At 35.9% G+C, this 17,553-nt stretch overlaps 1 protein-coding gene across 1 annotated transcript in view; it reads right to left on the minus strand.

The window, feature by feature from the left end:
- Positions 1-1,352: 1,352 nt before the first annotated feature.
- The window catches only part of LOC137421981 (urea transporter 2-like), a 138,580-nt gene continuing 122,379 nt past the window's right edge, over positions 1,353-17,553 (minus strand). The window contains exon 8 of the mRNA XM_068108619.2: positions 1,353-1,681. Within this exon, the coding sequence (XP_067964720.2) occupies positions 1,487-1,681 (195 nt within the window). The 3' untranslated portion in view covers positions 1,353-1,486. The remainder of the gene's footprint in view (positions 1,682-17,553) is intronic.

The following is a 17,553-nucleotide window of genomic DNA, read 5'->3' on the forward strand; positions in this document are numbered from 1 at the left end:
TGGTACAATTTTGGTGCTCTTCAGTTTCCAAGATCTTTTCACTTGATTTTTGAGTTCCTGGTATTTGGTCATTTTCTTGATTTCTGCATCGTTTAAGCCAAAATAGCTGGGGACTGAAACCTCAATTAACAATGCCGGCTTTTCTTTGTTGTACTTAACTCTGATATCCAATCGCAATGCTTTGTTTTATATGTTCAGCCTCAATGAGATCATCAGGTCATACAATGCCTCCAGAAAGTGTTCACACCCCTTGACTTTTTCACAATTTGTTGTGTTACAGCCTGAATTTAAAATGGATTAAATTGAGATTTATTTTGTCACTGATCTACACATAATACCCCGTAATGTCAAAGTGGAACTTTTTTTTTGATTTTTTTTTACAAAAGAATGAAAAATGAAATACAGAAATATCTAATTTACAATAGTATTCAACCCCCTGAATCAATACTTCGTAGAAGCACCTTTGGCAGTGATTACAGCTTCGAGTCCTCTTGGGTATGTCTGTATTGTCTGTATCAGCTTTGCAATCTGGATTTGGGGAGTTTCTCCCATTCTTCCTTGCAGATTTGCTCAAGCTCTGTCAAGTTTGATTGGGGGGAGGGGGGGGTGGAGGAGGGAGGGGATCGGTGAACAGCAATATTCAAGTCTTTCTACAGATTCTCAATAGGATTCAAGTCTGGGCTTTGGCTGAGCCACTCAAGGACTTTCACCTTCTTGTTCTGAAGCCATTCCAGTGTTGCTTTGGCTGTATGCTTGGGGTCATTGTCCTGTTGGAGCGTAAATCTTCGCCGCAGTCTCAGGACTTTTGCACTCTTAAGCAGGTTCTTCTCAAGGATGACACACTACAGTGTGTCAGTGAGCCACTCATCCAAGGCCTCCACCCCTTGGATAAGTTTGTTGAACGCTCGAACATAGTGATTGTGGGGAGCATCTCGTTGCATTAGCCAGAAGTTTGTAATTCTATCCGGGCCTGACCTTTCAAAATTTGGCATTTTTCAAGTTTTGATATATTTTGCTTTTGTTTCCCCCATTTGTGGTGGAATCCGTTTGGGTTATTTTCAAACATGGTTTTGTTTTCCACCATTGTTGACGCCACCATCGTTTTTTAAAATCTTCCTTGCTATCATTCTATTTTGCGTTTGCTTTCTTGCTTTCATCAGCCATTACCTGTCTTTTTTCAAAAAAAAAATTTTTTTACTCTTGCCATTACGTGTGTGTGTGTGTGTGTGTGTGTGTGTGTGTGTGTGTGTGTGTGTGTGTGTGTGTGTGTGTGTGTGTGTGTGTGTGTGTGTGTGTGTGTGTGTGTGTGTGTGTGTGTGTGTGTGTGTGTGTGTGTGAAAGAGAGAGACAGAGAGAGACAGAGAGAGATATTCAGAGAGAGAATATATATATATATTCTTAATGTGGTGCCGTATAATAATTTTTACATTTCATAGGAGATGTTTCATTTATGGAGCAGAAATGTTGATTATTCATGGGGAAATACCTAAAGGGAAGAATTGTCTTCTTCTGTGTTTTCTTTAAATTTAGATTCTTGTATATACTTGTAGTAGCGGCGGTTTTCTTCAGGGTAAGTGACCCGAGATAGGGGGATCTTGAAGATAGCAGAGCAGTTGCTGGTGATAAGCAAGAACGGAAGTGTTGCAATGCAGAAAGGCCAGGTAAGCGCAGGTAAACCAAACTGGAAAAAAATACAATTCATGGAGTATGACTGTAAGTCCCTTGATTAGTGCTAAAGGAAAACAATATGTCCAAGAAGTTCAGATCTACGCATTCAGAAATGCAAGATTCCCCACTGTTATCACACGTGAGCCAACGATCGATTACACCACCTCATCATCGCAACCATCTATCATACCACATCATGATTGTAACCATCTATCATACCACATCATGATTGTAACCATCTATCATACCACCTCATGATTGCAACCATCTATCATACCACATCATGATTGTAACCATCTATCATACCACCTCGTGATTGTAACCATCTATCATACCACCTCATGATTGCAACCATCTATCATACCACCTCATGATTGCAACCATCTATCATACCACATCATGATTGCAACCATCTATCATACCACCTTTTGATTGTAACCATCCAAACATCGATCATACCACCTTTTGATTGTAACCATCCAACCATCTATCATACCACCTTTTGATTGTAACCATCCAAACATCGATCATACCACATTTTGATTGTAACCATCCAAACATCGATCATACCACATTTTGATTGTAACCATCCAAACATCTATCATACCACCTTTTGATTGTAACCATCCAACCATCTATCATACCACCTTTTGATTGTAACCATCCAAACATCGATCATATCACCTTTTGATTGTAAACATCCAAACATCTATCATACCACCTTTTGATTGTAACCATCCAAACATCGATCATACCACCTTTTGATTGTAACCATCCAACCATCTATCATACCACCTTTTGATTGTAACCATCCAAACATCTATCATACCACCTTTTGATTGTAACCATCCAAACATCGATCATACCACCTTTTGATTGTAACCATCCAAACATCGATCATACCACCTTTTGATTGTAACCATCCAACCATCTATCATACCACCTTTTGATTGTAACCATCCAAACATCGATCATACCACATTTTGATTGTAACCATCCAAACATCTATCATACCACCTTTTGATTGTAACCATCCAACCATCTATCATACCACATTTTGATTGCAACCATCTATCATACCACCTTTTGATTGTAAACATCCAACCATCTATCATACCACATTTTGATTGCAAACATCTATCATTCCACCTTTTGATTGTAAACATCCAAACATCGATCATACCACCTTTTGATTGTAACCATCCAAACATCGATCATACCACATTTTGATTGTAACCATCCAAACATCGATCATACCACCTTTTGATTGTAACCATCCAAACATCGATCATACCACCTTTTGATTGTAAACATCCAAACATCGATCATACCACCTTTTGATTGTAACCATCCAAACATCGATCATACCACCTTTTGATTGTAACCATCCAAACATCTATCATACCACCTTTTGATTGTAACCATCCAACCATCTATCATACCACATTTTGATTGCAAACATCTATCATACCACCTTTTGATTGTAACCATCCAACCATCTATCATACCACATTTTGATTGTAACCATCCAAACATCTATCACACCACCTTTTGATTGTAACCATCCAAACATCTATCATACCACATTTTGATTGCAACCATCTATCATACCACCTTTTGATTGTAAACATCCAACCATCTATCATACCACCTTTTGATTGTAACCATCCAAACATCTATCATACCACCTTTTGATTGTAACCATCCAACCATCTATCATACCACCTTTTGATTGTAACCATCCAAACATCTATCATACCACCTTTTGATTGTAACCATCCAACCATCTATCATACCACATTTTGATTGCAACCATCTATCATACCACCTTTTGATTGTAACCATCCAACCATCTATCATACCACATTTTGATTGTAACCATCCAACCATCTATCATACCACATTTTGATTGCAACCATCTATCACACCACCTTTTGATTGTAAACATCCAACCATCTATCATACCACCTTTTGATTGTAACCATCCAACCATCTATCATACCACATTTTGATTGCAACCATCTATCACACCACCTTTTGATTGTAAACATCCAAACATCTATCATACCACCTTTTGATTGTAACCATCCAACCATCTATCATACCACCTTTTGATTGTAACCATCCAAACATCTATCATACCACCTTTTTATTGTAACCATCCAACCATCTATCATACCACCTTTTGATTGTAACCATCCAAACATCTATCATACCACCTTTTGATTGTAACCATCCAACCATCTATCATACCACATTTTGATTGCAACCATCTATCATACCACCTTTTGATTGTAACCATCCAACCATCTATCATACCACATTTTGATTGTAAACATCCAAACATCTATCATACCACCTTTTGATTGTAACCATCCAAACATCTATCATACCACCTTTTGATTGTAACCATCCAACCATCTATCATACCACCTTTTGATTGTAACCATCCAAACATCTATCATACCACCTTTTGATTGTAACCATCCAACCATCTATCATACCACATTTTGATTGCAACCATCTATCATACCACCTTTTGATTGTAACCATCCAACCATCTATCATACCACATTTTGATTGTAACCATCCAACCATCTATCATACCACATTTTGATTGCAACCATCTATCAAACCACCTTTTGATTGTAAACATCCAACCATCTATCATACCACCTTTTGATTGTAACCATCCAACCATCTATCATACCACATTTTGATTGTAACCATCCAACCATCTATCATACCACCTTTTGATTGTAACCATCCAAACATCTATCATACCACATTTTGATTGTAACCATCCAAACATCTATCATACCACATTTTGATTGTAACCGTCCAAACATCTATCATACCACCTTTTGATTGTAACCATCCAAACATCTATCATACCACCTTTTGATTGTAAACATCCAACCATCTATCATACCACCTTTTGATTGTAACCATCCAACCATCTATCATACCACATTTTGATTGCAACCATCTATCATACCACCTTTTGATTGTAAACATCCAAACATCTATCATACCACCTTTTGATTGTAACCATCCAACCATCTATCATACCACCTTTTGATTGTAACCATCCAACCATCTATCATACCACCTTTTGATTGTAACCATCCAACCATCTATCATACCACCTTTTGATTGTAAACATCCAAACATCTATCATACCACATTTTGATTGTAACCATCCAACCATCTATCATACCACCTTTTGATTGTAACCATCCAAACATCTATCATACCACCTTTTGATTGTAACCATCCAACCATCTATCATACCACCTTTTGATTGTAACCATCCAAACATCTATCATACCACATTTTGATTGTAACCATCCAACCATCTATCATACCACATTTTGATTGTAAACATCCAACCATCTATCATACCACCTTTTGATTGTAACCATCCAAACATCTATCATACCACCTTTTGATTGTAACCATCCAAACATCTATCATACCACCTTTTGATTGTAAACATCCAACCATCTATCATACCACCTTTTGATTGTAACCATCCAAACATCTATCATACCACCTTTTGATTGTAACCATCCAAACATCTATCATACCACCTTTTGATTGTAACCATCCAAACATCTATCATACCACCTTTTGATTGTAACCATCCAAACATCTATCATACCACCTTTTGATTGTAACCATCCAAACATCTATCATACCACCTTTTGATTGTAACCATCCAAACATCTATCATACCACCTTTTGATTGTAACCATCCAAACATCTATCATACCACCTTTTGATTGTAAACATCCAAACATCTATCATACCACCTTTTGATTGTAACCATCCAAACATCTATCATACCACCTTTTGATTGTAACCATCCAAACATCTATCATACCACCTTTTGATTGTAAACATCCAAACATCTATCATACCACCTTTTGATTGTAACCATCCAAACATCTATCATACCACCTTTTGATTGTAACCATCCAAACATCTATCATACCACCTTTTGATTGTAAACATCCAAACATCTATCATAACACCTTTTGATTGTAAACATCCAAACATCTATCATACCACCTTTTGATTGTAAACATCCAAACATCTATCATGCCACCTTTTGATTGTAAACATCCAAACATCTATCATAACACCTTTTGATTGTAAACATCCAAACATCTATCATACCACCTTTTGATTGTAACCATCCAAACATCTATCATACCACCTCATGATTGCAACCATCTATCATACCACCTTTTGATTGTAAATATCCAAACATCTATCATACCACCTTTTGATTGTAACCATCCAAACATCTATCATACCACCTCATGATTGCAACCATCTATCATACCACCTTTTGATTGTAAACATCCAAACATCTATCATACCACCTCATGATTGCAACCATCTATCATACCACCTTTTGATTGTAAACATCCAAACATCTATCATACCACCTCATGATTGCAACCATCTATCATACCACCTTTTGATTGTAACCATCCAAACATCTATCATACCACATTTTGATTGTAACCATCCAAACATCTATCATACCACATTTTGATTGCAACCATCTATCATACCACCTTTTGATTGTAAACATCCAAACATCTATCATACCACCTTTTGATTGTAACCATCCAAACATCTATCATACCACATTTTGATTGTAACCATCCAAACATCTATCATACCACCTTTTGATTGTAACCATCCAACCATCTATCATACCACATTTTGATTGTAACCATCCAACCATCTATCATACCACCTTTTGATTGTAACCATCCAACCATCTATCATACCACCTTTTGATTGTAACCATCCAAACATCTATCATACCACCTTTTGATTGTAACCATCCAACCATCTATCATACCACCTTTTGATTGTAACCATCCAACCATCTATCATACCACCTTTTGATTGTAACCATCCAACCATCTATCATACCACCTTTTGATTGTAACCATCCAAACATCTATCATACCACCTTTTGATTGTAACCATCCAAACATCTATCATACCACCTTTTGATTGTAACCATCCAAACATCTATCATACCACATTTTGATTGCAACCATCTATCATACCACCTTTTGATTGTAAACATCCAAACATCTATCATACCACCTTTTGATTGTAACCATCCAAACATCTATCATACCACATTTTGATTGTAACCATCCAAACATCTATCATACCACCTCATGATTGTAAACATCCAAACATCTATCATACCACCTTTTGATTGTAACCATCCAACCATCTATCATACCACCTTTTGATTGTAACCATCCAAACGTCTATCATACCACCTTTTGATTGTAACCATCCAAACATCTATCATACCACCTTTTGATTGTAACCATCCAAACATCTATCATACCACCTTTTGATTGTAACCATCCAAACATCTATCATACCACCTTTTGATTGTAACCATCCAAACATCTATCATACCACCTTTTGATTGTAACCATCCAACCATCTATCATACCACCTTTTGATTGTAACCATCCAAACATCTATCATACCACCTTTTGATTGTAACCATCCAAACATCTATCATACCACCTTTTGATTGTAACCATCCAACCATCTATCATACCACCTTTTGATTGTAACCATCCAACCATCTATCATACCACCTTTTGATTGTAACCATCCAACCATCTATCATACCACCTTTTGATTGTAAACATCCAAACATCTATCATACCACATTTTGATTGTAACCATCCAACCATCTATCATACCACCTTTTGATTGTAACCATCCAAACATCTATCATACCACCTTTTGATTGTAACCATCCAACCATCTATCATACCACCTTTTGATTGTAACCATCCAAACATCTATCATACCACATTTTGATTGTAACCATCCAACCATCTATCATACCACATTTTGATTGTAAACATCCAACCATCTATCATACCACCTTTTTATTGTAACCATCCAAACATCTATCATACCACCTTTTGATTGTAACCATCCAAACATCTATCATACCACCTTTTGATTGTAACCATCCAAACATCTATCATACCACCTTTTGATTGTAAACATCCAACCATCTATCATACCACCTTTTGATTGTAACCATCCAAACATCTATCATACCACCTTTTGATTGTAACCATCCAAACATCTATCATACCACCTTTTGATTGTAACCATCCAAACATCTATCATACCACCTTTTGATTGTAACCATCCAAACATCTATCATACCACCTTTTGATTGTAACCATCCAAACATCTATCATACCACCTTTTGATTGTAACCATCCAAACATCTATCATACCACCTTTTGATTGTAACCATCCAAACATCTATCATACCACCTTTTGATTGTAACCATCCAAACATCTATCATACCACCTTTTGATTGTAACCATCCAAACATCTATCATACCACCTTTTGATTGTAACCATCCAAACATCTATCATACCACCTTTTGATTGTAAACATCCAAACATCTATCATACCACCTTTTGATTGTAACCATCCAAACATCTATCATACCACCTTTTGATTGTAACCATCCAAACATCTATCATACCACCTTTTGATTGTAAACATCCAAACATCTATCATAACACCTTTTGATTGTAAACATCCAAACATCTATCATACCACCTTTTGATTGTAAACATCCAAACATCTATCATACCACCTTTTGATTGTAAACATCCAAACATCTATCATAACACCTTTTGATTGTAAACATCCAAACATCTATCATACCACCTTTTGATTGTAACCATCCAAACATCTATCATACCACCTCATGATTGCAACCATCTATCATACCACCTTTTGATTGTAAATATCCAAACATCTATCATACCACCTTTTGATTGTAACCATCCAAACATCTATCATACCACCTCATGATTGCAACCATCTATCATACCACCTTTTGATTGTAAACATCCAAACATCTATCATACCACCTCATGATTGCAACCATCTATCATACCACCTTTTGATTGTAAACATCCAAACATCTATCATACCACCTCATGATTGCAACCATCTATCATACCACCTTTTGATTGTAACCATCCAAACATCTATCATACCACCTCATGATTGCAACCATCTATCATACCACATTTTGATTGTAACCATCCAAACATCTATCATACCACCTCATGATTGCAACCATCTATCATACCACCTTTTGATTGTAAACATCCAAACATCTATCATACCACCTCATGATTGCAACCATCTATCATACCACCTTTTGATTGTAAACATCCAAACATCTATCATACCACCTCATGATTGCAACCATCTATCATACCACATTTTGATTGTAACCATCCAAACATCTATCATACCACATTTTGATTGCAACCATCTATCATACCACCTTTTGATTGTAAACATCCAAACATCTATCATACCACCTTTTGATTGTAACCATCCAAACATCTATCATACCACATTTTGATTGTAACCATCCAAACATCTATCATACCACCTTTTGATTGTAACCATCCAACCATCTATCATACCACATTTTGATTGTAACCATCCAACCATCTATCATACCACCTTTTGATTGTAACCATCCAACCATCTATCATACCACCTTTTGATTGTAACCATCCAAACATCTATCATACCACCTTTTGATTGTAACCATCCAAACATCTATCATACCACCTCATGATTGTAAACATCCAAACATCTATCATACCACCTTTTGATTGTAACCATCCAAACATCTATCATACCACCTTTTGATTGTAACCATCCAAACGTCTATCATACCACCTTTTGATTGTAACCATCCAAACATCTATCATACCACCTTTTGATTGTAACCATCCAAACATCTATCATACCACATTTTGATTGCAACCATCTATCATACCACCTTTTGATTGTAAACATCCAAACATCTATCATACCACCTTTTGATTGTAACCATCCAAACATCTATCATACCACATTTTGATTGTAACCATCCAAACATCTATCATACCACCTCATGATTGTAAACATCCAAACATCGATCATACCACCTTTTGATTGTAACCATCCAACCATCTATCATACCACCTTTTGATTGTAACCATCCAAACGTCTATCATACCACCTTTTGATTGTAACCATCCAAACATCTATCATACCACCTTTTGATTGTAACCATCCAAACATCTATCATACCACCTTTTGATTGTAACCATCCAAACATCTATCATACCACCTTTTGATTGTAACCATCCAAACATCTATCATACCACCTTTTGATTGTAACCATCCAACCATCTATCATACCACCTTTTGATTGTAACCATCCAAACATCTATCATACCACCTTTTGATTGTAACCATCCAAACATCTATCATACCACCTTTTGATTGTAACCATCCAAACATCTATCATACCACCTTTTGATTGTAACCATCCAACCATCTATCATACCACCTTTTGATTGTAACCATCCAAACATCTATCATACCACCTTTAGATTGTAACCATCCAAACATCTATCATACCACCTCATGATTGCAACCATCTATCATACCACCTTTTGATTGTAAACATCCAAACATCTATCATACCACCTTTTGATTGTAACCATCCAAACATCTATCATACCACATTTTGATTGTAAACATCCAACCATCTATCATACCACCTTTTGATTGTAACCATCCAAACGTCTATCATACCACCTTTTGATTGTAACCATCCAAACATCTATCATACCACATTTTGATTGAAACCATCCAACTATCTATCATACCACATTTTGATTGTAACCATCCAAACATCTATCATACCACCTTTTGATTGTTACCATCCAACCATCTATCATACCACATTTTGATTGTAAACATCCAACCATCTATCATACCACATTTTGATTGTAACCATCCAAACATCTATCATACCACCTTTTGATTGTTACCATCCAACCATCTATCATACCACATTTTGATTGTAAACATCCAACCATCTATCATACCACCTTTTGATTGTAAACATCTATCATACCACCTTTTGATTGTAAACATCCAAACATCTATCATACCACCTATTGATTGTAAACATCCAACCATCTATCATACCACCTTTTGATTGTAAACATCCAACCATCTATCATACCACCTATTGATTGTAAACATCCAACCATCTATCATACCACATTTTGATTGTAAACATCCAACCATCTATCATACCACCTATTGATTGTAAACATCCAAACATCTATCATACCACCTATTGATTGTAAACATCCAACCATCTATCATACCACATTTTGATTGTAAACATCCAACCATCTATCATACCACATTTTGATTGTTACCATCCAAACATCTATCATACCACATTTTGATTGTTACCATCCAACCATCTATCATACCACATTTTGATTGTAAACATCCAAACATCTATCATACCACCTATTGATTGTAAACATCCAACCATCTATCATACCACATTTTGATTGTTACTATCCAAACATCTATCATACCACATTTTGATTGTTACCATCCAACCATCTATCATACCACCTATTGATTGTAACCATCCAACCATCTATCATACCACATTTTGATTGTAACCATCCAAAAATCTATCATATCACATTTTGATTGTTACCATCCAAACATCTATCATACCACATTTTGATTGTTACCATCCAACCATCTATCATACCACATTTTGATTGTAACCATCCAACCATCTATCATACCACCTATTGATTGTAACCATCCAACCATCTATCATACCACCTATTGATTGTAACCATCCAACCATCTATCATACCACATTTTGATTGTTACCATCCAAACATCTATCATACCACCTTTTGATTGTTACCATCCAACCATCTATCATACCACATTTTGATTGTTACCATCCAAACATCTATCATACCACATTTTGATTGTTACCATCCAAACATCTATCATTCCACATTTTGATTGTTACCATCCAACCATCTATCATACCACCTATTGATTGTAACCATCCAACCATCTATCATACCACATTTTGATTGTTACCATCCAAACATCTATCATACCACATTTTGATTGTTACCATCCAACCATCTATCATACCACCTATTGATTGTAACCATCCAACCATCTATCATACCACCTATTGATTGTAAACATCCAACCATCTATCATACCACCTATTGATTGTAACCATCCAACCATCTATCATACCACATTTTGATTGTTACCATCCAAACATCTATCATACCACATTTTGATTGTTACCATCCAACCATCTATCATACCACCTATTGATTGTAAACATCCAACCATCTATCATACCACCTATTGATTGTAAACATCCAAACATCTATCATACCACCTATTGATTGTAAACATCCAACCATCTATCATACCACCTATTGATTGTAAACATCCAAACATCTATCATACCACATTTTGATTGTAAACATCCAACCATCTATCATACCACATTTTGATTGTAAACATCCAACCATCTATCATACCACCTATTGATTGTAAACATCCAACCATCTATCATACCACATTTTGATTGTAAACATCCAACCATCTATCATACCACCTTTTGATTGTTACCATCCAAACATCTATCATACCACCTCATGATTGTAACCATCCAACCATCTATCATACCACCTCACGATTGCAACCATCTATCATACCACCTTTTGATTGTTACCATCCAACCATCTATCACACCACCTCATGATTGTAAACATCCAAACATCTATCATACCACCTTTTGATTGTTACCATCCAACCATCTATCATACCACCTTTTGATTGTTACCATCCAACCATCTATCATACCACCTCATGATCGTAAACATCCAACCATCTATCATACCACCTTTTGATTGTAACCATCCAACCATCTATCATACCACCTCACGATTGCAACCATCTATCATACCACCTTTTGATTGTTACCATCCAACCATCTATCACACCACCTCATGATTGTAAACATCCAAACATCTATCATACCACCTCATGATTGTAATCATCCAACCATCTATCATACCACCTCACGATTGCAACCATCTATCATACCACCTTTTGATTGTTACCATCCAACCATCTATCACACCACCTCATGATTGTAAACATCCAAACATCTATCATACCACCTTTTGATTGTTACCATCCAACCATCTATCATACCACCTTTTGATTGTTACCATCCAACCATCTATCATACCACCTTTTGATTGTTACCATCCAACCATCTATCATACCACCTCATGATCGTAAACATCCAAACATCTATCATACAACCTTTTGATTGTAACCATCCAACCATCTATCATACCACCTCATGATTGCAACCATCTATCATACCACCTTTTGATTGTTACCATCCAACCATCTATCATACCACCTCATGATTGTAAACATCCAAACATCTATCATACCACCTCATGATTGTAACCATCCAACCATCTATCATACCACATTTTGATTGTAAACATCCAAACATCTATCATACCACCTCATGATTGTAACCATCCAACCATCTATCATACCACCTTTTGATTGTAAACATCCAAACATCTATCATACCACTTTTTGATTGTAAACATCCAACCATCTATCATACCACATTTTGATTGTAAACATCCAAACATCTATCATACCACCTTTTGATTGTAAACATCCAAACATCTATCATACCACCTCATGATTGTAACCATCCAACCATCTATCATACCACATTTTGATTGTAAACATCCAACCATCTATCATACCACCTTTTGATTGTAACCATCCAACCATCTATCATACCACCTCACGATTGCAACCATCTATCATACCACCTTTTGATTGTTACCATCCAACCATCTATCATACCACCTCATGATTGTAAACATCCAAACATCTATCATACCACCTTTTGATTGTAACCATCCAACCATCTATCATACCACCTTTTGATTGTAACCATCCAAACGTCTATCATACCACCTTTTGATTGTAACCATCCAAACATCTATCATACCACCTTTTGATTGTAACCATCCAAACATCTATCATACCACCTTTTGATTGTAACCATCCAAACATCTATCATACCACCTTTTGATTGTAACCATCCAAACATCTATCATACCACCTTTTGATTGTAACCATCCAACCATCTATCATACCACCTTTTGATTGTAACCATCCAAACATCTATCATACCACCTTTTGATTGTAACCATCCAAACATCTATCATACCACCTTTTGATTGTAACCATCCAAACATCTATCATACCACCTTTAGATTGTAACCATCCAAACATCTATCATACCACCTCATGATTGCAACCATCTATCATACCACCTTTTGATTGTAAACATCCAAACATCTATCATACCACCTTTTGATTGTAACCATCCAAACATCTATCATACCACATTTTGATTGTAAACATCCAACCATCTATCATACCACCTTTTGATTGTAACCATCCAAACGTCTATCATACCACCTTTTGATTGTAACCATCCAAACATCTATCATACCACATTTTGATTGAAACCATCCAACCATCTATCATACCACATTTTGATTGTAACCATCCAAACATCTATCATACCACCTTTTGATTGTTACCATCCAACCATCTATCATACCACCTTTTGATTGTTACCATCCAACCATCTATCACACCACCTCATGATTGTAAACATCCAAACATCTATCATACCACCTTTTGATTGTTACCATCCAACCATCTATCATACCACCTTTTGATTGTTACCATCCAACCATCTATCATACCACCTTTTGATTGTTACCATCCAACCATCTATCATACCACCTCATGATCGTAAACATCCAAACATCTATCATACCACCTTTTGATTGTAACCATCCAACCATCTATCATACCACCTCATGATTGCAACCATCTATCATACCACCTTTTGATTGTTACCATCCAACCATCTATCATACCACCTCATGATTGTAAACATCCAAACATCTATCATACCACCTCATGATTGTAACCATCCAACCATCTATCATACCACATTTTGATTGTAAACATCCAAACATCTATCATACCACCTCATGATTGTAACCATCCAACCATCTATCATACCACCTTTTGATTGTAAACATCCAAACATCTATCATACCACTTTTTGATTGTAAACATCCAACCATCTATCATACCACATTTTGATTGTAAACATCCAAACATCTATCATACCACCTTTTGATTGTAAACATCCAAACATCTATCATACCACCTCATGATTGTAACCATCCAACCATCTATCATACCACATTTTGATTGTAAACATCCAACCATCTATCATACCACCTTTTGATTGTAACCATCCAACCATCTATCATACCACCTCACGATTGCAACCATCTATCATACCACCTTTTGATTGTTACCATCCAACCATCTATCATACCACCTCATGATTGTAAACATCCAAACATCTATCATACCACCTTTTGATTGTAACCATCCAACCATCTATCATACCACCTTTTGATTGTAACCATCCAAACGTCTATCATACCACCTTTTGATTGTAACCATCCAAACATCTATCATACCACCTTTTGATTGTAACCATCCAAACATCTATCATACCACCTTTTGATTGTAACCATCCAAACATCTATCATACCACCTTTTGATTGTAACCATCCAAACATCTATCATACCACCTTTTGATTGTAACCATCCAACCATCTATCATACCACCTTTTGATTGTAACCATCCAAACATCTATCATACCACCTTTTGATTGTAACCATCCAAACATCTATCATACCACCTTTTGATTGTAACCATCCAAACATCTATCATACCACCTTTTGATTGTAACCATCCAACCATCTATCATACCACCTTTTGATTGTAACCATCCAAACATCTATCATACCACCTTTAGATTGTAACCATCCAAACATCTATCATACCACCTCATGATTGCAACCATCTATCATACCACCTTTTGATTGTAAACATCCAAACATCTATCATACCACCTTTTGATTGTAACCATCCAAACATCTATCATACCACATTTTGATTGTAAACATCCAACCATCTATCATACCACCTTTTGATTGTAACCATCCAAACGTCTATCATACCACCTTTTGATTGTAACCATCCAAACATCTATCATACCACATTTTGATTGAAACCATCCAACCATCTATCATACCACATTTTGATTGTAACCATCCAAACATCTATCATACCACCTTTTGATTGTTACCATCCAACCATCTATCATACCACATTTTGATTGTAAACATCCAACCATCTATCATACCACATTTTGATTGAAACCATCCAAACATCTATCATACCACCTTTTGATTGTTACCATCCAACCATCTATCATACCACATTTTGATTGTAAACATCCAACCATCTATCATACCACCTTTTGATTGTAAACATCTATCATACCACCTTTTGATTGTAAACATCCAACCATCTATCATACCACCTATTGATTGTAAACATCCAACCATCTATCATACCACATTTTGATTGTAAACATCCAACCATCTATCATACCACCTATTGATTGTAAACATCCAAACATCTATCATACCACCTATTGATTGTAAACATCCAACCATCTATCATACCACATTTTGATTGTAAACATCCAACCATCTATCATACCACATTTTGATTGTTACCATCCAAACATCTATCATACCACATTTTGATTGTTACCATCCAACCATCTATCATACCACATTTTGATTGTAAACATCCAAACATCTATCATACCACCTATTGATTGTAAACATCCAACCATCTATCATACCACATTTTGATTGTTACTATCCAAACATCTATCATACCACATTTTGATTGCTACCATCCAACCATCTATCATACCACCTATTGATTGTAACCATCCAACCATCTATCATACCACATTTTGATTGTAACCATCCAAAAATCTATCATATCACATTTTGATTGTTACCATCCAAACATCTATCATACCACATTTTGATTGTTACCATCCAACCATCTATCATACCACATTTTGATTGTAACCATCCAACCATCTATCATACCACCTATTGATTGTAACCATCCAACCATCTATCATACCACCTATTGATTGTAACCATCCAACCATCTATCATACCACATTTTGATTGTTACCATCCAAACATCTATCATACCACCTTTTGATTGTTACCATCCAACCATCTATCATACCACATTTTGATTGTTACCATCCAAACATCTATCATACCACCTATTGATTGTTACCATCCAAACATCTATCATACCACATTTTGATTGTTACCATCCAAACATCTATCATACCACCTATTGATTGTAACCATCCAACCATCTATCATACCACATTTTGATTGTTACCATCCAAACATCTATCATACCACATTTTGATTGTTACCATCCAAACATCTATCATACCACATTTTGATTGTTACCATCCAAACATCTATCATACCACCTTTTGATTGTTACCATCCAAACATCTATCATACCACATTTTGATTGTAAACATCCAACCATCTATCATACCACCTATTGATTGTAAACATCCAAACATCTATCATACCACCTATTGATTGTAAACATCCAACCATCTATCATACCACATTTTGATTGTTACCATCCAAACATCTATCATTCCACATTTTGATTGTTACCATCCAACCATCTATCATACCACCTATTGATTGTAACCATCCAACCATCTATCATACCACATTTTGATTGTTACCATCCAAACATCTATCATACCACATTTTGATTGTTACCATCCAACCATCTATCATACCACCTATTGATTGTAACCATCCAACCATCTATCATACCACCTATTGATTG

This window comes from Myxine glutinosa, chromosome 2, assembly GCF_964187855.1.
Source record: "Myxine glutinosa chromosome 2, kmMyxGlut1.1, whole genome shotgun sequence".
Taxonomy (NCBI): Eukaryota; Metazoa; Chordata; class Myxini; order Myxiniformes; family Myxinidae; genus Myxine; species Myxine glutinosa.